Below are 27,232 nucleotides of genomic sequence, written 5' to 3'. Positions count from 1 at the left end.
CGTGGCTAAAAGGAAAGCGGACTTCTAGATTTTCTTTTCAAACAAAGCATGGTTCAGGAGTGGGATTCCATCTTAGTTTTCAGTGGATATCTATTCTTAAAATACATGTTTGCATAGACTAGCAAACAGTTATTTAATCAAATTACATGTATGTTCTACATCCATAAAACATTACTGACTACATTAGCCTCTTCCTATAATTAGTGACTGTTCTATTTATCAGTAGTTATATATGCATTTTCAGAGCTGGCATTGTTCTTTAAGCCAAAAAATATTTAAAAAATAATAACATGGTGATTCACAAAGCATCATTTTCCTGGTTTTTGCAATTTTTATTTTCATTAGGGCCCTAAAAGTGAGAGAAGAAAACTGTGAGATTACAATATAATGCCTATTAATTTTGATCTCTAAATGATTTTTGCAAGGCTCAATATGACAGAATTTGCTGGTGTAGGCTGCAAGGTATTCTTTTTAAAATTTTAGCAAGGATTTATTCTTTATAATAGTGCAAAGTATTCTTAAATGTGCTTATTACTCTAATAAACTGAGAGAATAACATGGAGGCATTATGAACTGCCTGTTAGCAATGCCAACTATTATGCATGAAAGACTTCTTCCAGAAGGTGCTGACACTCACCCAATCATTCTCATTTTTGGTGAAACAGAATGGTTTCCAGGGAAAAGCCTGGAAGTCAAATGAACCTGGTTTCTAGTGCTGGTTTTGATATTCAGTGGGTGTGTGACGTTGAATAAATTAACCTCTCCAAGTTCCATCTCTAAAACAGGAATAATGACACCTATTTTATAGGTTGAATGGGGGGTGTTCCATATGATAAGTTCAACACATAGTAGGTGCTTAATTCATGTCAATTAATTATCATCTTTAAATAGCTTTAATAGGATGAAGAGACTAATGATGGCATCTAAAATGAAGCTTGGCAGTTAAGCTTTATTTTTCTGTCCCAGAAATGTAAATTCTACATTTATATTGTAGAATTGAAATCTATAGAAGGAGTCAAAGAACTTCTCTCTGTAGTTTTTCAGTGTCTTTCACATGCGCTCTAGTCATGGCAAAATCTGGATCACACAAGGATAGGGTCTAGGTCTGTCTTGTCCACTGCTGTATCTTTAGCATCTAAAATGGCATGCAGTTAATACTGGCTGAATAAATTTTAATTCAATTAAAAAGGTATTTGTTGAGCTTCTACCCAAAGTGAGGCATGTAGAGCTTACTTGTGACTCATCAGGCAGACACAAGTACATCTGGCATCACTATTGGAAGAAGGGCTGGTCACAGGATAATGGCCTGGGATTCCCAAGTTCTCAGCCATCCACTGTACAGGCTGAACAGTCTGCATGAAGCTTCATTTATCAATTATAAAATTCAGGGATTCTGCTAAAGAAAATATTAAGCCAGGAATATCTCCTTTCAACAGCACAGGAGATTCACCTGTTTTTAGAGAATTCTAAGCTCAAAATCATGATGTAGACTGTGCATACATACTGTGCAGATGAGATGCTTAGGTCAAGAGCACAGACAAATGGGTTACCAAGCATTGGCATATCCTGCAGACAACATGCTAGACATTTACTAAGGAGGGGCCAAGGCAGAGGTTTGCATGGGGTGAACTAGTGATTGCAGTTGGAGAGGGAGATTGGCTTTTGGTGTTTTACTTTTATTTTATGCATTGAAAAAAAACTTAGCCTCAACATAACTGAGTATACCACTCCTCTCTCTTATTCTTACATCACCAGCGGACCTTAGTAAGGAATTATTATATGTGAGCACTTGGAAATCTTTTTACCACATGAAAAGGACAATGCCAAAGAAAAAGAAAAATGTTTCCCTTTATTTTAGAATAAATTTGAGAACTGGAGAGCTAAATGATCCCATTTCCAACCTATCCTTTGTTCTCTTGGGATACAGACAAAATTCTGTCTTTAGGGAAAGATAGTTTTCTTGTAGAGAGGTTCTTGGGTTAAACCCAGCCAAGCAGTTTAAGGATCAAGAGAACCTCAGGGAAACCTACCCATGAGTCTGAGAAAATATTCAAGACAGAAAATTCATTTTACCTTGAGTCTTAATCTCTTTTCAGATATCTCTGTTTAATAAATCTGAGATCAACATCAAGCTTTCCAGGGTCAAGATAGAGAGCTCTAGAAGACATAGCCAATCCATTTGATACATTTTGGGAAGATAATAAATAACTTCACAATTAGTTGACATTCTTCTATGATATAAAGATTCAGAACTAATCCATTCATTGCCTCACATATTAAAAAACAAATAACAGAAGATTAAAAGGAAATAATAAAAAGCCTATTTTTTTTCTTTTTTCAAAAAAGGTAAAAATCAGAATCTTAGAAGCGTATGAGGCTAGGAAGTAAGACTCAGTTGGATTCATTAAATTCAGAAGCCAAGAATAACAAAAATAATTTTTTAAATGATGAGCATAGTATACAGGCCAATACTCAGATGAGATGTGTGATCACCAGGTCGATTTTCAATTACATCTCACTGATGTATTCATTTGTTTCTTAATGTGCTCATCTTGCCCATTAACAATAATTAGCAGCTTTGCTTAGAGATTTTCTGGCTTCTGGCAATGTTTCCCCCCTCCCTTTTTTGTTGACATCCACTTTTACTTTTTAGAAAGTAATTTCTGGATAATATCCTACGACTGCTATATAATTTAGGCTTCCTAAAATTTTAAAGGGAAGATGTAAACAGTAATTTTTAAATGAGTTTGTTTCGATCTATATGCATCAATAGTATGTGATTCAGTGAATTAGTTATTCTTACAGAAAGTGGGCACACAAATCGGGGTGGGGGGGCGGAGAATTCACTCATATTAACCTCACTCAGTAAAACAGATTACAACCGATGCCCATTGTAAGCTCTGTTAGCAAATCAAGAACAACATTAGTATTAAAAGCAGGAAAAACACATTGCCAATTTTAAGGCTTTATGCATGCTTTTCTCCCTTAATTAATAAAAATTAGATCTAGTTACAACAGAAAAAGGCACACAAACATAGAACAACTACATGATAAAAACAGAACTCTATCAGGAAAGTCCTAAGAGATGAAATAAAACACAGGGCAGTTTTGGTTTGCATCCTGAAAGGACCTACTTTATCTACATTGTAAAGTTCTTCCCCTCTTGCCCTTTGGCACCCCGCTATATTAAACCCATTGTAAACCCCAGCACAATAAAGCACTCTCAGGGCTGAGCTTCTGAGGACCAAATGTTAAAAATCCATTTTCTTGGGAGGGGGCTGTACCAATCATTTCTTTGAAAGGCCAGCAGAGTGAATGCAGAATCTGAGACTTCCTCTCTGATTTCAAGAGCTGGCATGGCATCTTTGCTGCTTAAAGCAAAGGTGCGGTAATTAATGACATTAGCATTGCTTTGCTTCTTTGGAAGCTCAGTAGTTTAGCCCAATAATAATTTCAGTACAATTAAATTTACATACTGACTGCAGATGCTTCCCATAGTTTGATAAAAAGTTTAATTGGCTTCTGATGCTATTAAATGATTCCTGCTGACTCAAGAAAAAAAGAAAAAAACTCAGAATACTGGGCCCAATCTCAAAGTTTCTGTGATGAATATACCTTTTTCTTGCTCAATATTCCTGCCTCCCCCCCCCCCAACAAAAACATCTCTTGGGGCTGAGCTGGTGCACCTGAACTTCCTTTTGCTCTTGGTGTTCCCTGACATAAGGAAGAGGAGCACAATGAAATGATACAGGCCCAGAATAACTCAGAATTAGGCAGAGTGAATGAAACAACATCAGCTCATCTTCAGGAATATTTTGAAAAACTTTCGACAGTCTTAAGATCATGATTAAAATCCTGCATTTTAAAAGGGACGCACCTTTTGTGATCTCTTTCCCTTGTGTGAAAGGCCAAGATTGTGATAGGTTGTTTTTCCTTACCGATTTTTTTTTTTTTTTTGGGCTGTCAGGCAATTAGCTGGGTGGGGCTCTGTAGAGCACACAGTACTGCTGTACAATATTAGCTACTGTGTTTCTTGTTCCTTTTTCCTCTTATGCAAGCAGCTGATGGAGCTGCTGCAAATTTTATTTTCAAAAAATTATAGAGCAGAAGAAGAAAAAGAAAATCGAAAATAGGTTTTATGTAAGATGTCACAAAAATTTAAGCTGCTTTGGCATTTTCAGCGTCTAAAAATTCAAATAAGGAGACTTCCTCTTTCATCATGTAAGCAAGGCACACCAAAAAAAAATCCAAAGCAAACAGATCTTCCACTATTCCTCTCAATTTCGAATGGCTGTTAACTGCCCCTGAGCAAATCGGCTTGAGTGCCAAAGTAGCCACAAATTATGCTTGCTTTCTTAGTTAAAGTACAGTTCAATTTTCATGAACTCTGTGTACATATTAGTAAAGCATAATCTAATGTAATGGAGTTGAACTGTAATAGCATAGTAGGAAAAAAAAAGAGATAGCTTTAAAATCCTAAATAATAGGAAATAATGAAGAGTTGATGGCTGCTTCCAGTGGGAGATACAGGTAACTCCTTGGCAATTAGGATAGGTACAATATTACATGGCATGTATAATATTAAATGCATACAAGCTGGAAGTTAATATTGGCAAGCAATATCAAATGGAATCAATACTACATTTATTTTGTGCTGGAAAATCTTAAAGAAAAGATCAAAGGGTTTGAAAATTGTTATGAAATAAATTTTCATATTGCCTTTAGAAACATAAGCTCCTTTAATAAGTGTGTATAAAAATCTACCAAAAGGGAAAAAAAATCACCCATGTAGTCATATGCAAGGAATTCATATATTTCTACTTTTTCTTAATTACTTATCGTGTGTGTGTGTATGGGGAACTCTTTTTTTAAAACCCCATGCTGCCTTTCTTTATATCAATTGTTACTCAGCCAGGAAAAAGGAATGAACACAACAAACCCGTTTTCTATCTGAATAAGGATACTTCTGATGGCCTTTTCATTCCCATCAGTTAACAGAACTTCTTTGACATCTGCAGAAATAGCAACCTGAAAAAAAAAAAAAAGGGAGCACAGCAAACAATGAGCAAATATGCTTGTCTGTGTGGAAGTGAAGACAGGAGTGACAAGCCTTCAGTATCATGCTTCCTCACCTATTTCTCTGTAACAATCTTCAATCTTTTTTCATTTTATGTCTGCATTATTTTAATCATTCAATCAAATCAGTCAATACTTTTATCATTCCATTTGCGGGAGCCTCTATCTTGCTATCATTCTGTTCGGTAATTGCATTGTGACAGCGGATGATGGTATTCTGAGAGAGGCTTTCATTTGTGGGCTTCTGTTTATCTAGTAGAGCCATCATACAAGGCTGTCACTCTGCCTTTCAGCCTGCTTCTGTCTGACTGCCTGATGCCCTTCATATAACTTTGCATTGCAGGCAGATGGCTTTGTGAGGGTAATTTTTTTGTGAGCTTTGACATGCTCGCACATTGGGCTGTAACCTCGACACATTGTATAAGAGCGACAGGTTTGTCAAATGCCAATCAGTGTAACAATATGCTTTTATTTGTAGAGACATAAAAACTTGTCTAATGCACTGTGCTGCTACATAATATCTCCTGAATACATGACTCAGAACCCAGAGAATGGGGAACGACGTTCCTGAATGGCCAATCTAATTCAAAAGAATCTAATTACTGAGCGCTCTGGATCATGTTTGTTGGTGTAATAATGCAGGCAAAACATTAGCAGCTATATCATGGTGCTCCAACTGTGATTCGCCGGGCTATTCCTGTATCTTAGCAAATGGGACTATAATCTGAAAAAAAAAAATGCTTTTGCTATGGCAAAGAAAGACTGTGCGAGGCCTGGAATGTCACAACAAGCGATATTGACTACACTGAGGTAAAATGTTTCTGCTCATCGAGGCAACCATAAAATCAATATGATCCGAAAGTAAGTCAATCTAGAAGGTCTCTCAAGACCCGGCAGCTTGACCGCAGCTGAGGCTGTTGACGGTTCTCTGACCCAGCAGTTGGAGGCCCTGGAACATTTTTCCTTTTGTTCCTCCCTCTGAATGGGATTGGAATTGAGAAAAGACCTACCATGAGCCCAGCCAAGCATGTCATGCCACCCCCTAGCTCACACACAGCAAGGTCCCTGAAAGAGAGAAAAGAAATGGTAGAACCCATACAAATTAGATGAAAATGGTCAGAGAGATATATATGTTACAAGAACAAATTGCCATCTGCATTAAGAACGGCGCTACCAGGAAGTTGTGGAGACATGACTAGGCTACCTCATTTCGTTTTGCGTTTTAAAAATAATTATGAAATAGAAAAGTCACAAAGCAGGCAAATCAGTGGGGGTTCCCTCATTAGTGTTCACTGCAACATTACCACCGCTGAGCTGAAAAATCTGAGAAGGTTCCCTTTTTTTCCCCTTGTCAATGGCTCTGTCTTTTAGAACTAAACTAGCTAGAGTAGCGAAAGATAATTGCTAGGAAAGGATAACATTGTTAATCCACATTCATGCCTTCAAAAACAGTTAGACAAGTAAACGAAGAATATATGTGAGTGTGTATATACCTATATTATAGTCACATACAACACACAGACACAAATAAATGCAATCCTGAATTTTTTTTTTTTAATTCTAAAACAAGCCGAAACATTCTGGAAAGCTGAACCAACCCCATAAAGCACAATTACACAAAGAGCATTTAGCAATTAACACTTAAATCACAATTGACCCCAACACAACACAGCAAATAAACAATGCAGGGACATAATATGGTTAAGCCAGCAAACCCAGGCTGAAGTAATGACTGGGCTCTGGCTTCACTGCTCAAAAGGAAAGCCGCTCAGAGTTAAAGCTGACAGTCTACTGTGCCATTCTGCACTTACCTTCCCCTTTGTGCCTAAATATCAGCCCTCAATGTGTGACATTCTCGCCCTGGCCCACTGCTCGCTGATTGGAGCTCCATCAAGCTTAAGCACAGCGAGATGAGCAAATGCCAGACTTCCAGGGCAGCTCTGCAGCCCAAATTCAGAATTGCCCTGTTCTTATTTTATATGCTTAGACTCTTAAGATTGTTTCTTCTTCCCAGTTTGGGAAGTTTATTACCTCAAGAGGAGAAAAAAAAAAAGCAAAATTAAAAGGGGAGGGAGAGAGGGGGAGAGGGAGAAAGGGGGAGAGGGAGAAAGGGGGAGGAGAAGAAGCCAAGAGAGGACATTCATATTTGGAAATACACTTAATGAGTGTTTAGTTGTTCGAAGCAATTATAGACTGGCTGATAAATATGGACCCACAGAGCTTCAAAAAATACATATTATTGACCCAATCTTGTAAGTACATATTGTTAAAACAGACACCATGATAACTAGTGGCTAATCTTGAATCATAATGGGCTATTAAGGAAGTATATATTGGATGACTTTTGTAAAATGAGAATTAAAATGAAAAACCTGTATTTTTTGGGTCTACAAAACATCTTTAGAGTTTTTAAATTCTCTTTTTCCTAAACCCCATCCATGGGTTGATCTATAAAATGCATACTAATAGTTGAAAATGTTTTATTTTTATAGTATTTTAATCTAAATAGTAATTTATATTTCACAAATACATATTGTAAAGTACATAAAAATACCTTTAAAACAAGAGGTGAGACGATATCTTTAAATAATGGCTGTGAGGTATTTATCAAATATTCTGTAGTGACTTCCCTAGAAGAAGTTTAAAGAATGTCTTTATTGTGGGTTATGTGGTTTTGTGTGTTATTTATTTATTTATTTTGACCTTCACAATCAGTAAGGATTGATTGGCGCTTGGCTTTTGTTTCCCCCAAATCAAAGTGAAATAAAATGCCTTGAGTGGAAATCAAAAGCCTTTGACATATAGCAAAAAGCTTGCTGTGCAATATTAGTACCCAAAGGCAATGCAGATTTCTTTTCAGAAGCAACATGTGTTCACTGTGAACTTTTTTCTTTCCTTCTTTTCCTTTTCCTTTCTTTCTTTTTAACAATTTAATTTGAAGAATGCAAACCAGGCTATTTTTAATATGCAGATTCAATATCCCTGATGGGCTAACAAATATCTTTTAAGTACAGTTCTGTACCTGAATATATTACTGTGCTTGAGGCAGTAGTAAGCCAAAACCTCTTCAGACGGCCAGATGCCTAGAAAACACAAGAGGATAGATGTTTGGATTATAGAAGTCATTCTGTTACAAAATGGCTTTTAGAAATAAGCCTGAGTACAAGCTATTTCAACTGGAATCAAACTTAACATATACATAGTTATTACTTGGCATAAGTCACACCATATGAGTTTTTTTTTTTTTTTTTTTTTTTGCTGTTGTTGCTTTCATAATGGAGTGAGATTTACAACCCTTTTCCCCAAGGTAGTAGTAAAATATCCTAAATAAATTTTGCTCATAACAAAAGAAAAAAATATAACAACCAAAATTATAATATCAAAAGTTAAATTATGGTGGTATTTCAAGTAGATCTTAATCAGGATCACATAAAATTAATAAGTAAAAGTTGAGGTCCAATATTTATTCAGTCCTGTTAAAGCAAAAAAGTAAATGAAAAAATCACTTTTATAGGGGCAAGTACAACTACTGAGGTCATTATATCCTTTTATAATTTTTCATATTAATGTTTTAAAACATCCGTAGTTATTTCCTTTAAATAAAAAAATAAAATGAGTATAAATTTAAGAAATTTTCATTTCACCAACTTTGGCACAGCTTTAAATTTAACAATAATCTTACCTACTAAATTGCATATATGGGAATTTTCTAAAATTATCACCTACAAATTTATTTAGAAGACCTAGCTTTCATGAATGGATATGAATTGCTTAGAGAAAAGGCAAATATGCTTGGAAATTTCAGTTGTGAGTGGTTATCACAGGATGGTATAACCTGTAAGTGCTTTTCATTTTGTTGTCTATACTTTTTTGTATTTTCCAAAATTTTACAAGCCTGTATCATTCTGGTAATTAGCATAGAGTATAACCTTATAAAATTATGTTTTTTTCCCAAGTAATCAGGCTCAACAGTCAGGCAGAGCTCCCAGGCATCCTGCATTGGGAAACACCAGCCAGGGCTCTCTGTTTCAGCACTAAGTACTCTGCTGCTGGAAAACTGGAAGGTATAAAAAAAGACTTAATTTTTTCCCCCAGATGAACCTCCAAATTCAAGGAGTAAGAAATCCAAACATTTCAGAGAAGATGTTAAGGGAATGTAAGTAACTAAGAGATTCAACAAATGGCAGAGAGGTAACTCCATAAAGCACTTGTGGCAGGAAAGCCCAGGCAGGTGGACTCACCATCTCAGTCTCTCTCTGGCATTTCTGGTAGAAAGGACAGCTTGTGCAAAAACAAGGTAAACAAGCAGAAGTGTTTGGAATCATATTTAGAAGAAAGTCAGAGAGGCAGTGGAACTTGGCAGTTAAGATCACAGGTGCTTTGGAAACAGACTCTCGGGGATCCAGTTCCTGTTCTGCTGAGAGATTTTGGACAAGTTACTTAACTTCTCTGTGCTTCAGGCTCCTCATCTGTCAAATGTCATAATTGCAATATCAACCTCATAGGACTAAATGAGAAAAATACATGTGATGTGTTTAGAACAGCTTGCTAACTCATAATAAGCTTAAAGAAAAAGAAAGTTGTTAATGTGATTCTCCTACAAGGGGGGATAGAACAGTCGAAGAGGGAAGGTGTGAACTCAAAGCAATTATCCCAATAACTAGACTAGATGGACAATTATTTTTACAGGCTCCTTCCTACCCTTGAGCTTTGAAATGGCCCCAGAGTCCTAACACCTGGCACACCTCCACAAAAAAAAACTCTACAAAGATCAAAGTACACAGTAAAATTCTCTGAAGGAAGAGACAATGTTCTATGCTAAGTGAATATAATCACCATAAGAATGAATTTTTTTATGCATTTAGTAGATGGCTGTGATGTTTTAAGAAATAATGATGGGGAAGGTTATTTAACTAAAACTTAAGACTTGATCAAATATAAACATGTGACTTCTAAAATGCATAGTCTTTTCAAATCATTTTATAATTTTCTCAAAAAATTATAGACTGATTTTTAACTCAAATACAAAAAAACCCACCTAAATTTCCACCACTAGGAATATAATCACTGTTAACATTTTGGACATCATTCCAAAAGAATCTTCTAGGCATATAGATATTTCACACAACTGGAATCTTCTATTTCAGTTATTCAATAACTTGATTTTTGTCCCTCTCAATATGGGGTAGTCTCCCATGGCAATAAAAATACATTCTACTTGCATTATTATTTGTAACAATTGCCTAGATATCCTATTTGTGCATCAAAATTAATTTTACCTATTTGCTCTTTACAGATATTTAAGTTAGTTTCAAAGTTTTTGACATTGTGAGTTTATAAACAATAGTAAATGAGACACACTTTCCCCCAAATACATGTTTTTTCCCCTTAGGTTAAATACCTAGAAATGGGAAATCTGGTCAGAGAGATTAAGTACATTTCACATTCTGATATGCAGATTGAGCATTCCTAATCTGAAATCCCAAATGCTCTAAAATCTGAAACCTTTTGAGTGCCAACTTGATGGCACACCTGACCTCATATGATGGATTGCAGTCAAAATGAAGCCAAAATGCAGCCACACTAAAAGTATTATATGAAATGACCTTTTGGCTCTGCATATAAGTATATATGACACAAATGAATTGCATGTTTACACTTGGATCCCATCCCCAAGGTATCTTATTATATATACATAAATATCTCCGAATTTTAAAAAGTCCAAAAATATGCTGGCCCCAAGCATTTAGGATAACAGACACTCAACCTGTACCTAAGTGTTTTCTGAAATTTGTACCAAGCCACACCCCCAAAAAGAATGTTTGCTTCTTCAAAGCCTTGCCAACACAGGGTTTTATCAGCCTATTTTATTTTTTCTAATCTAGTATATTTTTAAAAGTTAAATCATTGCAAATCAAAACTGAAATGAGGTACTACTTACACTCCCTAGGATGGCCATCATAAAAAAGTCAGACAGTAAACAGAGGTTGGTGAGAATGTGGAGAAATTAGAACTTTCATGCATTGTTGGTGGGAACATAGAATGCTGCAGTGCTTTGGAAAAGTGTCCACCAGTTCCTCCAAAAGTTAAATTTAGATTACCATTTGACCCAAAACTTCTACTCTCAGATGTCTAACCAAGGAACATGAAAGCATACAGAGGAGCTGGGTGCTGGTGGCTCATATCTGTAATCCTTGCTACTCGAGAAGCTAAGGTAGAGAGGATTGCAGTTCAAGGCCAGTCTGGGCAAATAGTTCAAGAGACCTTATCTCCAAAATAACCACAGCAAAATGGACTGGAGGTGTGGTTCAAACAGTATAGAGCCTGCTTTATAAGCATGAGCCTCTGAGTTCAAACCCCAATAAGACCAAAAAAGAAAAACCTGCACAGAAATGTTCATAGCAAGCATTATTCATCATAGTGAAGAAGTAGAAACAACTAAAATGTCTCTTGACTGATAAATGGATAAATAAAATGTGGTCTTCCTACAATGGACCGTTACTTGACAATAAAATCTTGATACATGCTACAACATGCATGGAACATGAACACATTATTCCAAGTGAAAGAAGCTAGTTACAAAGGACCACATTATGTATTTCCATTTATGCGAAATGTCCAGCATAGGCAAATCCATAAAGACAGAGTATAGCATTGGTGGTTGCCTAGGTTAGATGGTTGGGTGTAAATGAGATGTGAATGCTAATGGGTATGAGATTTCTTTTGAAGGTGGTGAAATGTCCTAAAAGTGATTGTGAGGATGATTGCACAACTGTAAATATACTAAAAACCACTGGGTGAACTGTATGGCATGTGAATTACACCTCAAAAAAGCAGTTATTTTCAAACAAGTTTTCTCTCTCTCTCTCTCTCTCTCTCTCTCTCTCTCTCTTTCTTTTGGTGGGATTGGGGTTTGAACTCAGGGCTTCCCACTTGCAAAGCAGGTGCTCTACCACTTGAGCCACGCCTCCAGTCCATTTTGCTTTGGTTATTTTGAAAAGGAGAGCCTTGTGAAGTATTTGACTGTGCTGGCCTTGAACCGAAATCCTCCCAATCTCAGCCTCCCAAGTAGATAGGATTACTGGGTGGCTATCTTCCAACTTTTTATTGTTCTTATTTATGCTATTGTTGTTGATTGTGGCTGTCTGAATATTTCTGTCTTTCTTTTTTTTTTTTTTTGCAATACTAGGGTTTGAACTCAGGGTCTCATGCTTGCCAGGCAGGTGCTCTACCACTTGAGCTACTCTGCCAGTCTCCTGAATATTTCTTTTTTTAGAGCATCCTATTCCTCCTTTAATGATATAATATATTCTCTTAGTTATTTGAAAATATTAATTATATTTTCTTTTACGTTTTCTTATCTTTGTATGATCTGTTTTTTTAAAGTTGTTTTTTTCCCATTTACTGGTTTTGATATTTATCACACCAAAATCTTTATTCAGATATCTGATAATTCTTTGTTGTCTCATTAAATGCAAGTGGAGAAAGATAAAATGCTGATTGAAGGTGAAGAAGGCTACGTGCATAGGAGAAGGGTTCAGCATTCAGTCTGCATAAATTCACTCAATCCTTCTACCCTGTTGATGGAGTTCTCAAAACTCCGATTTAACTCTGCAAAGAATAAACCTCCTCATCCTTTCCTAAATACTTGGAACCGCCTTACACTTTGTTTGAATAGAGAAGTGATAGTTGTTCAAGATCATGTAATGGGGATATAACTGCTTCTTAAGCAACTTTCAATAAAGTATCCTTATTTCGGTTTCCTTCAACTCCTACTTTTACTAGTACTTGGTACCAACACTCCTCAGTCTTGCAAGATTTTGAAAGTATCAGTTCAGTTGATTTGAAACTTTCATAACTGTTGACTTTCTCACATCTGATAATTCAATGACTTCTCATTCACTTCCCCTCAAGTTTCAAAAATTGTATTGTTGTTGTATGTTCCCTACTCTATCATCTGTGAGGGTTTATGCCTTAAAAAGATCCCTTTATGGTTAATATGATCAAGTACATTATATAAATGTATGAAAATGTCATAAGGAAACCCATTAAAATGTACACCCCCAACATGTTTATTGTGGTTTAGTGAGGTTTCTCAAAGGAATTCATTTTAATGCAATTTACAAGCTTACCTAAAACCCAAAAATATATGATCTTTTGCATATAACTTTGGAGGATAGTTCTAGAATCCAAGATACACAACAACTATTCTTATCTCTCCCAGCATATGTTTTAACATGAATACTTTAAGTTCTGAGTGGTGGGATTTCAGAATACATTCTGGAAGAATGGTGACTAGCAGGTTCTATGGGACAAAGAGAAACTCATTGGAAAAGTAATGAGAATGAGTTTTAGAAGAACAGATAAGCCAAGAACACTAAAGGTGATGTCCCAAGATTTTTGTGTTTCACTTAAAATATCTCAGAGATTTATTAATCAAGTATTGGAATTTCTGCTACATTCTTTACATCAACACAGAGTGTCCAAAAGGGAATATAGACTAGCTAATCTAAAACATCATCATTTAAATCACTGTTTATTCCAGATAACATTCTCTAAAATACATCATAAATGAGGACATTTCCTTACATTTTACTCAAAGGCATGTAGTTTCTTATTCTTTAGTGGTTTCTGTATAAAGCAAACAATTTTGTTTCATAGAAGAAAGGGCTCTTTCATACACTTAGCCTCCTTAAAAGTATTAGCTAAATAAGAGGGGTATTTGGAAAAAAAAAAGAAGAACCCTGTATTATACTTGGAAGTCCATGATCACTTGGTTTCATCACATTTTCTTTCAAACAAAGGTTTGGTTCCTTGCAGATTTTTCTGACAGAACTGGGCCTATTGAATTTGGTAGACTTAGAAAGCAGTAGACAACCAGCACTAAAAATGAAAAGCCAGCTGTCTATAAAGCTAGCAATGTGATCTATTTAAAGTACGCAACTACTTTATTGCTGTTATTGTTAATGAAATAGCTAGTTTAGAGTTATTTTAAATGCCGAGTTTTGTGGTTAAGGAAACAAACACATCCATTATTGACCTGAAGGCAATCCTAAATCCTAAAATTAAATGACATGAGTATCCATCTAGGCACGGGGCCTTCTAGCTCACTTCCATTTGAGAGCTTTTTGCTTCCCTGTAGTTTACGTTAGAGGGAAGTCCTAAGGCTTTGACAGACAGCATCCAACAAGCAGCACTGCTGGTTGCCTCCTCTTGCCCTAATGGCTTGGGCTGGCTCTGTGATGACAACATACCCAGCTCCCACATAAGAGGTATGGTTTTTCTGTGATCAGCTGACGTCCATTGAAGCAGCAGCTTTTGCCACCTTCCTCAAACTAAATGATCTTGTGCACCATGACCAAGTCAGAAGTAAGGTGTCTCTCAAATCTGAGACCAGGTAGAGAGGTCAGCACACCCTCAGCTAAGTTAAGCTGTAGAAACCTCTGGAAGAAGAAATGTACTGGTATATATTACTAAAATGAAAAGTTGCTCATGCTGGAATGGGTAAGTTTTTTTGAACTATTTTCAGTGTTTGTACTCTGTCTTCTTTTCTATAAATCTAAGTCATATTTCTGCCTTGTCACTGATATGTCAACCCAGAGTAGGAATCAAAAAGAGGCCCACAGAATGCTCCACAAATATTTATTGGGCACCTATGTTTCAGGCCCTGTGGATAAACAGGGAATGAGACAGAATGGTTACTGGGGCCTCTGAGTAGTTGGAAAGGATGCATTAAATAAATAATCACACAAATAATATGCCCAATTAAAACTATATTAAATGCTATGTGAGAAAAACAGAAGGTGCTTATAATAGCATATCACAGGGGACCCAACATAGTTGGAGAGAGGCTGAGAGGAGCCTGAGGGGAATTTCTTCGTAGAAATGGCATGTAAGCTAAGATCCAGAGGATGCAGAGCCAAATAGAAGAAGAAGAGGGGGACAGGGATTGAAGAGTGGTCCATCAAGGAGAACCCCATGAAATAAAATTTTGAAGAAAGGGCTTGATGTTCTAGGAGTAAAATGAGGTCAGTGAACCATAGAATGAATAAGAAAGGAGCACAGTAGTACAAGATGAGACTGGAGGGGTAGTTAGGGACCAGACTCCATAGGTTCAAAGGCCATGTTAAAAATTCTAAATCATACCTTAAAATAAGTGATAGGGTTTAAACAGAGTGGTAGATCAGATTTACATTTTAAAACATAATCCTGGCTACTTTAAAGAAAACAGACTGACAAGGGGCAAGAAGAGGCAGGAGGAAACTATGTAAGAAGCTACTACAATTATCCAAGTGAAGGCTGATGGCGGCTTGGGTAATGGTTAGTGGAGATGAAGTAAAGTAGAATGATTTGAGATATATTTAGAAGGCACACTGACAAGACTTACTAGTTAATTAGATGAAGGAGGTGGTAAGGGAGAGGAAAGTGTCAATTGTGGCTTAGGTCTGTGGCATGAATAAGTGAGTGGGTGATGTACAGCAGACACATATAGGGTTTTCCTCTAATTTCTAATTTTACATGAACAGAGGAGGCTGAATTCATGATGGAAAAACCACCACCTAGGTAGGGGCCTGGAATCTGATATTAACAAACTGAGAAATATTGGAAAGTAACTTCACCTTTCTGAACTTCATTATCCTCAGCTGCAAAATGATAGGCTTGGGTTAGAATAAGTCCAGTGGTCCTTCAAGCTATAAAAATCTACAACAGGAATAGATCTTATCTTCTAGAATAAGACAGATTCAGCTTGAATACTGGCTCTTACAGTTCTGTGGCCTCGGCAAGATACCTAAACTTTTTAAGCCTCTTCATTCATTCATGAAACATACAGTTATGAGAGGCCATGTTTGTTTTTGAAGCTGGGGATACAGCAGTGATTGTAACACAGTCCTTCCCTAAATAACTTTTTTTTTTTTTGGTGCTACTGGGATTTAAACTCAGGTCCTCATGCTCGCTAGGCAAGCATTCTACCACTTGAGCTTCACCTCCAGTCCCCTAAATGACTTTAATAGAGGCAATAGTCAATAATTTCAGGTACTGATTAATATTGTAAATGAAATAAAACCTGCTAATGAAACAGAAAATAACTATCAAGGTGGGAGTGTTGCATTGTTGGATAATCCCTCAAGTCTCTCATTTGTTCAATTCAAACAACGAAGCACTTACTTCAGGGTACCAGGAGGATTAAATGAGATATGCACATGAGGCACTTAGAACAGCACCTGCCACATAGCATATCAGTTATGTATTACATTAGCTACTGTCACTGGGACTGTTGCTATTACTTTGAAATGCTTCTGTCTGGGGAATTATACCAACCTTGATTACATTTTCCTGATAGTTTCATAGAAAGTTTCATTTCTAATTGATAATCCACAAAATCAAACCAAAACCGAACTTTGGAAAAACGTGTCCTAGCTCTGGGAACTTTGAAGCTCAGTGTAAAATAAGAATTCCATATATATATAAACAGTATTTACTGCTAAGGTACTATAAGGCAGAGAAAGAAATCAAGGCACAAGGAGGTAAAGAAACCTTCACCCAAATCAGACTGATACTTGGTTGCAGAGCTGGAACTTGAACCCATGTAATCCAAGTCTAAAGTCATTATTCTTAACCTCTGGGCTCTGCTGCCTTCTAGTAGATTATAAAACCAAGGGTCCACATGAATTTTGTTTCTTCCCTTGTTCCTGGAAAAGCAAACTGAACTATAAGAAGGACCAATAATTTGTACCTGGAAGGAGGAGATATGAAGGGTCAACAAAAACTTACTTAGTATTTCAACAGTAAATTCTTCTCAGACTATAAGATATTTTGTTTATGGATGGAATCTGATTTACAAAGCACTAAGATTTAAACCCTACATTTTAATGAGGCACATGTTAATATGGTAACAGTGTGGTAAGGGAAAGATGGAGGGAATTCTGACTGAGGCAGGGAGGGGAAGATAGTCATTGGATAACAACACCCAGGGACCAGCTTTCGATCTGGAGTCAGTTTTAGAGCAGATGTGGAAAAACAACTGATCAACAGATGAGAAGCACCACTGAGAAAAACGCATGTACCGCATCAATGACCACAGTTGCAGCAGCTCATACAGTGAAGACATAAACTTGAAGACAGCTCTGACACTTTAGCTTTGTGACCTTAGCAAGTCATTTAAACTCTCTCTTCCTCAACTCTACTCCATCAGATAGATTGAGGATTAAATTAATTACAGGAGTATCTAGTAAGTGCTCAACTTGTGGTTGCTATTACTACTACTACCACTACTACTAGAGGCAACAGCATCAGTGTTTGAATACTTAGTACTTGGAAAACATGGGGCTGTGTACCCTATATGGATTATCTCATTTAATCTCTAAAGAACCTTTTAAGACATATACCATTAAGGGGCACAATGAAGTATATGGAAAAACAGTGAGTGTAAGTGGCATGGCTGGGATTAGGGTCCAACACTCTACCTTTGGAGCCTAGTTCTATACTGTAATTCCTCAATGCAGTGGTTGATCCTGGAATCAAGAGGGCTAACTTCTAGTTCTCATGGCTTAGTCAATAACTAATTTTCGAACTGTGGATGAATCATATTTGGGCTCTACTTTCAAGAATAAAATAGAAGGGTCAGAATGATTTATAAAGATCTTCCAACTCTAAATCCAGTGACTATAGCTAATTGTATTTGTGCCTTTCCAATTGAAAGTTGTAAAATTATCAGTGGCTTCTAACCCATGACATTTTAAAGAAATCAGATTGGTTAAAATATTTTATTTGTACCATAATCTCAAATGTAAGCCTCTACCAGGAAATCTTTTAGATGGGATTTAAAATGTCCTAGAAGTCAGGTCTTTGCTATGTGTCATTTGTAATTGAATTAGAACTGCCTTTGTTAATTAAATCTCACAGCTTCAGAAAAGAACTGTTCTACAACTATATACACTAGTTGTAGGAGCTTTTTATTAATTTTATTTTTAATTGAAAAATAATATATTTTGTGGACACAAAAGTGATATTTTGACCTATTTCAGTGAGCATATTGAAAACAAAACCCTCATAAAGCATAATTTTCTCTCTCCAATATTGAACAAAGTTCTCTGCTCTATATTTTTTCTCAAACAGTTCCCTCCTCCTCAGAGTAACAAGACTCTCTTTGGTAGAAGAGTTTCCTGGGATCTCAAAGCACCGTTTATCTCTTGATGAGAACTCTCTGGGTCTGTGTGAGAAATGTTCCATCTCCAGCTCCACTGGTCAGAGAGAATGTCCAAAAATAAGAAGAAATCACTCCTAGGAAAAGTGGACTCCAGAAAATCAGACCAGAGAGCTCCTATCAGAAGGGGAAACATGGCCTGAATTTCCCCAGAAATGCAGTATGTCCTTCCTACACTAAAGAGGAGAAAGAGAGCTTTATGGCCAGTATTCCTCTAAGTAATGCCTTTTCCCAAGGCCTTACTGTGCAGGAGTGTCCTCAGGGTGGAGGGATCAGGTCATAATTTGTATGAGATCACCCTGTTCCTTTTTAAAATAGGACTATGATATGACTTGAAAAGTCTTGTAAGAGCAGCAATGGGTCAAATGGAATGAAACAAAGAGAAAAGTATTAGAAATACTTTTTATTCTTTCTTATCTCAGGTATTAAGCCACTTCACCAACATAGACACTCACTTGTTCCACAGCATAACAGAATAACAAGAATGAGCTTTTGCCTTCCCGATGTTACCTGGGATTCATAAATTTGATTTTTAAGAGCTTGCTGTCTTAGAGTCCAGTTTTATCTCAGTTCTAGGTAAACAGCATGGCTGAATTCCAAATAAATTGAAAGCCACATGTTCTATGTGGAGTGCTTTCTCTACACATTTATATTAGAATTTCTGAAGAGAAAATGTTATACGGAAGGTGTAGGGCATAGGTGCAAAAGTCGTACACACTTATTAAACAGCACTGGTGTTAGGCAACAGAACTTTCTTTAACACATTGTTTGGAAGGTATGCGTCCTAGTGTATTGAAACTGCCTCACTCCAAGTTTCTCCTCTTCTGGGCTTGAGGAAAGAATCATCTCTTTGTGGAGAGGGGAAGGAGGAGGACTGCCTTCTCTTCTTACAGCAGGAATTGCCATTAGCAAGTTCCAAAAGCCAAAACACCACTCAGCAAACTGATTTGGTAAATAAGGCATATCTCATTGAGGTTCAGTCTAAACCCATTTTAAAGAAAGCCCTTCTGTCATTTCGTTTGAAAACAAATATATGATATTCAGATTAGAAGAAGTAGAAGAAAGCAATACGTGTAAGAGCTGGCTGAGAATCTCAGCTGTGCAAAATGGCCACGGCTCTGTCCTTCCTATCTTTTCACTCATCATTATTCATTGATATGAAGGAAACATGACAGTCTGCTCTCCAGAAATTTCTGCTGTTGCACAAACTTGAGCAACTAATGTGGAAATGTAGTGCTAAGCACGTCCTGGCTGTAAACACAGCAGTCTTGCTCTGTCAGGGCCATCTACAAATGTCTCCAACCAACTTGTATGATTGTCTTTAATGCTTCTTTTTTTATTTTTTAAAGAAATGAATTTGATTTCATTTTCCTTCCCTAGTTTTCAAATAGTCATTAAAAATTAAACAACACTGCGAAAAGCCTTTTGTGATTATAGCTTTCATTCTCCTGCAACAAACTGGATCTATAAATTTACGTACCATTGTAGATGTAAATTACAAAATTTATATTCAACTATATTAAAACATCTATTCCAAAAATGATTACCAGTTGTGAAAAGCAGACAGGCTTATCACTTGCTGTCAGTTGTTCATGTCTAGTTAAGCAATAATGTGCTAAAACTGCTCTTTTGTTTTGTGTAAGAATTTTGGCAATAGAAGAAATGAACACTCGGTTAATAAAAACTCAGGCTGCTTTTTGCTTTGATGGAGGAAGCAGCTGCCTGTTTTCATTTGCTGCAGAGCAGCAAAACCCATCAATATAATAAGCAGCTTAGATGCATCCATCCACAGCATCTGTAAGGATATAGGGCTATTCGCTCAAAACCAATCCCTGGTTTAATTTTAACAAAGATGTGTCTGACATATTTGAAAATGCATTATAATAGGTTTTGAAACACAAACAATTTCTTTTTCTTTTAAATACTTTTTACAGATTTGAAAGATTAGTATATGTAGCTGAATGATAGCAATGATAAGAACCAGACCAAACTGTGAGACCATCCTAAAACAAGGGCAATGAAGAGGGCAAATCAAGAGATAGTGATCTGCTTCCTTTCAAAATGGAAGTAATTCATTTGAATGTGATTTCACTCATTTATTCATTCAAACAAATATTTTCTGAATTCTTCTAGATATTTCACTGAGTTAGTTACTGAGGCCACAACCCCTTCTCTCAAGGAGTTCACTTTTCAGCCGAAAAGATGAACACAAAAACATAAGTAAAACAATGTGGCAAGCACAGTGATACAGATACACGTTTTTATGTTAGCCTTTTATTTAAGAAAATTCAAGTGGGCATGCAACACAGTGGAAACTATTTAATATAAAAATTAAAAATCAAATACTGTCTCCTCTATTATACACTCACACACTTCATTAGACATACCTTTAAGAAAAGACAATCTGATAGAAAAAAATTGAATTATGTTTAAACACATGTCAAACTGTTTACTAGTGTAGCCAAGAATTACCATACTTTGGAGAGAAAGTTTTAGGATTTTAAATTTTGTTTAGACAGCCTTTAATTTTACACTAACCACTAGATACTTACACATGATTATGAATACATCACACAGCAAGTCTAATAGAAAATATAAACTTTAAAGCAATTTACAGTGTAGTACAGTATACTCTGGTTAGAAAACATGCTAAGAGATTATTTTATTTTAGTGTCTGGTGGCATTCCAAGAAGTCAGATAATTCTAAATCCTCCTTTTTCTGATTCAATATTGGATAAGGGAACTGTCTGGTGGTAAACATGAATGTAAGGTTAGCTATCAGTTTCTCAGGGTATCAAATTTAAATGACTATACATTTGCACAAACATTAAGAAAATGTTCCCATAAATGGAGGGCTGAGGACTTTCTTATTCAAACACATTCATTGCAAAACACACCTACGTGGTTGGGATTTTTTCCTTAAATATTTTATTTTGGAATAATTTAAGATTTGTAGAAAAGTTACAAGAACAGAGAGCTCCTGGGATTTATCTAGTTTCTTCCATTGTTAACATCTTACACTTCTCAACAATAATAAACTGACATTGATTCATTACTATTAATTAAACTCAAGGGTTTGATTTTATCAGAAGGGTTACTATACAGATAAGAGGTGAAGGTGTCTGTTAGAAAGTCACAAACTAACCTAAATTAACACAAATTAACCTAGCATCTATCACACTCTCTTTCCTTTTCTTAATTTTCTTTCTTTTTTCTTAAGTTACTCTAAGGAAATTCATACCAGATTTAAGAGTCAAAATAGGACATAAAATGCATATACTCCAGGTTTTTTTTTTTTTTTTAATCTGACCTCATCAAGAGCACTGTGGAGCCAAGTGAAGCCTTGGTTCTCCATTCCATTGTTGAACTGGGCAGAATATTATTTCTAAGTCATTATTCACATAGAAATTCTGATTGCCCTATTCAATTAATACTTTCATATCACAGTGTGATATGGACCCTATAACCAATCTTATGGCAGCATGAGTTAAGAACCACAAAGAAGTCAGAGATCATTATTTTTCACCCATTTAGAGTGTTTATAAAGCATTCACTATGACCCTCTCCTCTCTAGGCCTGCTTTCTTCCCTCCTCTGCCTCACTGCTTAATGGCTGAGCACAGTGTTTTCAGAATCCTGCAGAGCTTCATAAGGCTAGGTACTGGCTAATAGGGTTCTTCCAACAGCAAGCCTTTGGGGAGATTCTCTTTAGCTACTACTGGTGGCCACTCCTTGGTGCGTGATGTTTGGGTGAATACTCACCCTCCAGTGCCAATATATTCTAAGCTGAAAGAACTTCTCATGTAAAATATAGACAAAACCCACAGAACAGACCAAGTCCAGAAATGGCTCCAATAGAGCCCTCATATTGTCTATTACCTTCTCCTCTCCCTTGATTCCTTCAGTTTCCCTTCTACCTTTTCACTTTAATCTTCACTCCAGTTTTAATGCCCCCTTTTCTGCTTAAAAGAGTTCATAATAGAAAAGTAAACTTTTCCTCTTTTAGGGGTGGGGGTGGGTGGTACTGGAGTACCTAGCAAGGGACTTGCACTTGCTAGGCAGGTGCTCTACCACTTGAGTCATACTCCAGCCCCAAACTTTTCTTTTTAAAAGCAAAAAAGTTTTTTTTTCATTTTTCTTTTATTATTCATATGTGCATACAAGGCTTGGTTCATTTCTCCCCGTGCCCCCACCCCCTCCCTTACCACCCACTCCACCCCCTCCCGCTCCCCCCCCTCAATACCTAGCAGAAACTATTTTGCCCTTATCTCTAATTTTGTTGTAGAGAGAGTATAAGCAATAATAGGAAGGAACAAGGGGTTTTGCTGGTTGAGATAAGGATAGCTATACAGGGCATTGACTCACATTGATTTCCTGTGCGTGGGTGTCACCTTCTACGTTAATTCTTTTTGATCTAACCTTTTCTCTAGTACCTGTTCCCCTTTTCCTATTGGCCTCAGTTGCTTTAAGGTATCTGCTTTAGTTTCTCTGCATTAAGGGCAACAAATGCTAGCTAGTTTTTTAGGTGTCTTACCTATCCTCACCCCTCCCTTGTGTGCTCTCGCTTTTATCATGTGCTCATAGTCCAATCCCCTTGTTGTGTTTGCCCTTGATCTAATGTCCACATATGAGGGAGAACATATGATTTTTGGTCTTTTGGGCCAGGCTAACCTCACTCAGAATGATGTTCTCCAGTTCCATCCATTTACCAGCGAATGATAACATTTCATTCTTCTTCATGGCTGCATAGAATTCCATTGTGTATAGATACCACATTTTCTTAATCCATTCGTCTGTGCTGGGGCATCTTGGCTGTTTCCATAACTTGGCTATTGTGAATAGTGCCGCAATAAACATGGATGTGCAGGTGCCTCTGGAGTAACAGTCTTTTGGGTATATCCCCAAGAGTGGTATTGCTGGATCAAATGGTAGATCGATGTCCAGCTTTTTAAGTAGCCTCCAAATTTTTTTCCAGAGTGGTTGTACCAGTCTACATTCCCACCAACAGTGTAAGAGGGTTCCTTTTTTCCCGCATCCTCGCCAACACCTGTTGTTGGTGGTGTTGCTGATGATGGCTATTCTAACAGGGGTGAGGTGGAATCTTAGTGTGGTTTTAATTTGCATTTCCTTTAAGCAAAAAAGTTTTGACATCATCTTTAATGTTTATATAAAAAAAAAACAAACTTTGATCTATTTCTTTGACTATATTGCCTTTGAACATAAACTCCTTGAGGGGAGGGAGCTCACTTGGCTTCTTTCTTAGGGACATGTTTATATGATGCATATTGTATTCATGTGGAACAATAAGCAGCAAGCTGTTCTAAATCCTGGAACTCACAGCAATGAAAACCAAATCCTTCTTCTTTTGCAAGATTTATTTGCTGAATTTTATATGCCATATCTACCCAGGACCTGACTCTACCTATAAATGCAATCACAAGGCAATTCTCGTGTGGATAAGTTTCTAATTACATTCAATCCACTTTCACTGGTTTCTTATCTATATCCATGATCTGTAAACCTGGCAGGACAATTATCACAAGAAGATGGGATAGACGCTGTGGAAAGTAAGCCTGTCCTGGGCCTGAAAGGTGCATCCATATAAGTTCCCAGGCCAGCAACAAAGAACCCATATTCCACAGAGCATATTTCTCTAAGTCAATCTTTTTGCTTTATTCAGCAGAGCCATGTCGTAAGTGTTCCTATATGGGGCTTATCTGTGGCATCTACAAATAAGCAGGCCTCTAACCACAAGAACCTGAAATGAGTCCCAGAATGGACCCTTTAAGTGAGTTGAGAGAGAGAGAGAGAGAAAAAAAAAAATCCTGTCTAGCATCTTTTTTTGTCCCCTTCTCTTTGATATGATAAAATTTGTAACCTTAACCCATATAGCAAAATGTGTTCTCTGAGAATCACAACTGCTTGAGAAGGGCTTTCAAAATATACTATTTAAACAGAACCATTGCTCTGAACTTGACACGACAATTATCTTCATGTTGAGAAAAATACAAAAATTCTAGAGCTGTTACAGTGTTACCAGCCTTTTCACACCAGGACACAAGAGTGTTTTTAAGTTGAGATCAAAGTGCACAGGCTGAGCTGTTGAGAGTGGAGAAGTCATCATGGTCCCCATAGACTCATATTGGACTTCTCAGGACAGAAAACAGATTTCTTTCTCTCTCCAGCAGCAGAGTTCATGTTATCTTGAACTCCATTTGTTCCTCCTTCTTGGTCTCACCCTCAGCAAATGATTGAAACAATGGCTTTAAGCCCAGAGTATTGTATTTAGGATAGAATTTATTTCTCATCTGCTTAGGTTGCCCAATAGCACTAAAGACATTTTCACTGAGCAAATCCCACAGTACAAAAGTCTAAATTCTTACTATTACTAACATGAAAAAACAACCTTTCAGACGAATATGAAAGACTGTCTACATATCATGAGAATATTTGATTACTACTTTTCATGGGTGCTACAGAGAAACCTCAATTTCTGAAGTAAGGCCTTAAAGAATTCAGGGTTTGTTCAGCACATAGCACAGCTAGTTAATGGTCGAGTCTGGACTAGAACTTTAGTTCCCAAATGTTTCACTTTAGTTTTCTTTTCAGCGTAAGAAACCTGAACAATAATGTAGGAAAGACATCAGGATTTGAGTTTGTATCTTATGGAGAGATTTTTTTTTTTAATCTACCAGGTGGAAATCAGTTTTTGCAGACATGGATCCTACTTATTCCAATTTCAATATAGTCCCAGACATGTAGCAATGAAATTTAAGTCATTTTTGTTTCTATTTCTCCAATAACCAGTTTTATAGTAACAGTGCCTTGGTTCCACGCCAACATGCTGGCTGAGGGAAGAGGCTATAGATAAACTCTGTTGAGCTCACCTAATACCAGAATCTCTGAATTGAGGCCAGGAAGCAACATATAATCTTCAAAATAGTGAATTACAATGATTTTGTGCCTTGCTTTGTGTAATTGGGCTTCTGTTTGTTTTCAGGAAATTGCCTAAAAAGTCATTAGTCTTACTTATTCAAATATCTACATTTAATCTGTCTTGCAATTAAGAGTTCCTAGCAGAGTCTAAGAATTCTGTTGATTACCAGCATTCTGATCATAATAAAACAGTAATTTTACCTTACGTTGTTGGGTTGAGAGAGGCAGAATCATGTAATATATACAATTTTCACTCACACCAAAGTGTTGAAAATGTAATTTTCTGTGTATTCTCTTCTAAGAATATTTTCAATACTTCTGGATTGTCTCTGCACTCAGGAACGGGATTGAAATCTCCACTTTGGCATTTATCTGAGACTGTGATAGCTCAGTCGTCTGCCGCCAAATGCCAAGATAGGGGGAAATCTCATCATCCAGAGACCAGCTGCATGATGGGCAGTTAATAGATATATCAAACCTTAGGATATATGCTAAGCTGAAGAGATGATTGGTTGGTTGATACACTGATTGATTAGCATAGGGAGAATGGGTTTCTTCTTGACAACCTAAGATTATGCTTCAGCTAAGCTCAAATTGCTTACACCTCTTCTATTGGGTTTAAAATTACAGTCCTGTCATCTAAAATCTCTCTTCAATGAAATTTTTACCATATATAAAAATTAAAGGGAAAAAGAAAGTAGGTACACTGGATAAGAGTAAATGGAGTAGATACATTTCATGCCACTGTTGTTGACTCCATCAGGAAAAGTTGATATGTAAATCCCCTTGAAAAATGGTACACATTTCATAAGCGATTACTGAATATTATACAATAATTCAGGGGAAAAAATTCAGTATGTTTAAGTCAATGAATGATATATTTTCAAATACATTAAAGTTAGATCTACCCAGGTAAAATTGAGAATGAAAAGAAAAGCCCTCTGCTAAATGGGTTTACTCTCTAAGGTCCATACACCCCAATCCTGGACTTTTAATATTTTTAACTGCTTGCATGCCTTTTGGGGAAGGAGAAGAAAGGGCAGATTTATGGAGAGTGTGTATTATCTTGGTATTTGAAGCAGCTTAACATGAGTAGTAACATCTTTAATTAGCAGTAACAATCCTAAAGGCAGTCACATGTATATCTTGAAAAAAGTTTTAATATTGTGACTGTTTCCCATACATGTGGAATCGGATATGCTTTAAAATGAAACAAAGCCAGATGAATGGAGGAAATACAACCGGTTCTATCAAATTCAAGACTGACATTTAGGTGGTATTGAATAAAAAATCATCAAGACTTGGCACAAAAGGGCAACATTTAGGACTTTACACACACCTGATAGTCTTAGTTGACAATAAATTCATTAAACATAAGCTTGGTTTATGATGTCCTGTTTAAAGATTCCATCTCATTGTATTCTGGATTATCAGACTGGCTAAAGAAAGGACCCTGCTCTCTCTCCTTTCCCCCACCCCATCCCCCACTTCAAAAAAAAAGCTGGTAAGCTTTAATTCAGCACTTTGAAGAGTACTCCCTCCTCTGCCTGAGCAAATAAGGATTTGGTTGCCGAATCACACTGGATAAGTGGTTCATTGAGAATGTTAAAATCTGCATTAATAAATAGGACTGGGCTTCTCGGATTTTCCCCCTTGCTATCAGCTATGAGCGGTAGGGGATCAGCTGTGACTAAAATCCCCAGCTGAACAACCCACATACAACTCAGTGAGCAGACTTAAAACAAGGCCATTTATTGGTGACTGTTATGCAAACAAAGCGTCCAAGTCTTAGAAACAGATGTCAACTGAAGCATATGCTTACTGTAAACTGGAATTTGATTCTCTTTATAAAAATAGACATAAATGGGCCTTCAGAAAGTAGACTGCCTCTTGTTGTCTACCACTGCCTAACTTGATTCAGCCTAAAGCTTTTAAAGAGATGAATAGACTGATATGTGAGGGCAAAAGAATAAAAGTTAAAAAAATTAAATTGGAAATAAATGATAACATGTTGGAG

The 27,232-nt window shown here is 36.7% G+C and overlaps 1 protein-coding gene across 3 annotated transcripts in view; it reads right to left on the bottom strand.

Annotated features, from left to right (window-relative positions):
* Positions 1-27,232, bottom strand: part of Camkmt (calmodulin-lysine N-methyltransferase) — a 421,570-nt gene that overhangs the window by 45,590 nt on the left and 348,748 nt on the right. For 2 of the 3 annotated variants that reach the window (XM_074049616.1, XM_074049617.1), the window contains one exon: positions 8,099-8,159. In XM_074049616.1, the coding sequence (XP_073905717.1) occupies positions 8,099-8,159 (61 nt within the window). Of the gene's footprint in view, positions 1-4,964; positions 5,029-6,086; positions 6,142-8,098; positions 8,160-27,232 lie in introns of all 3 variants that reach the window. The other variant, XM_074049615.1, reaches the window with a different exon arrangement.

Source organism: Castor canadensis, chromosome 12 (assembly GCF_047511655.1).
Source record: "Castor canadensis chromosome 12, mCasCan1.hap1v2, whole genome shotgun sequence".
Taxonomy (NCBI): Eukaryota; Metazoa; Chordata; class Mammalia; order Rodentia; family Castoridae; genus Castor; species Castor canadensis.
Note: the sequence above shows the minus strand (reverse complement) of the source record. Positions and strands in the feature narration are given on the sequence as shown.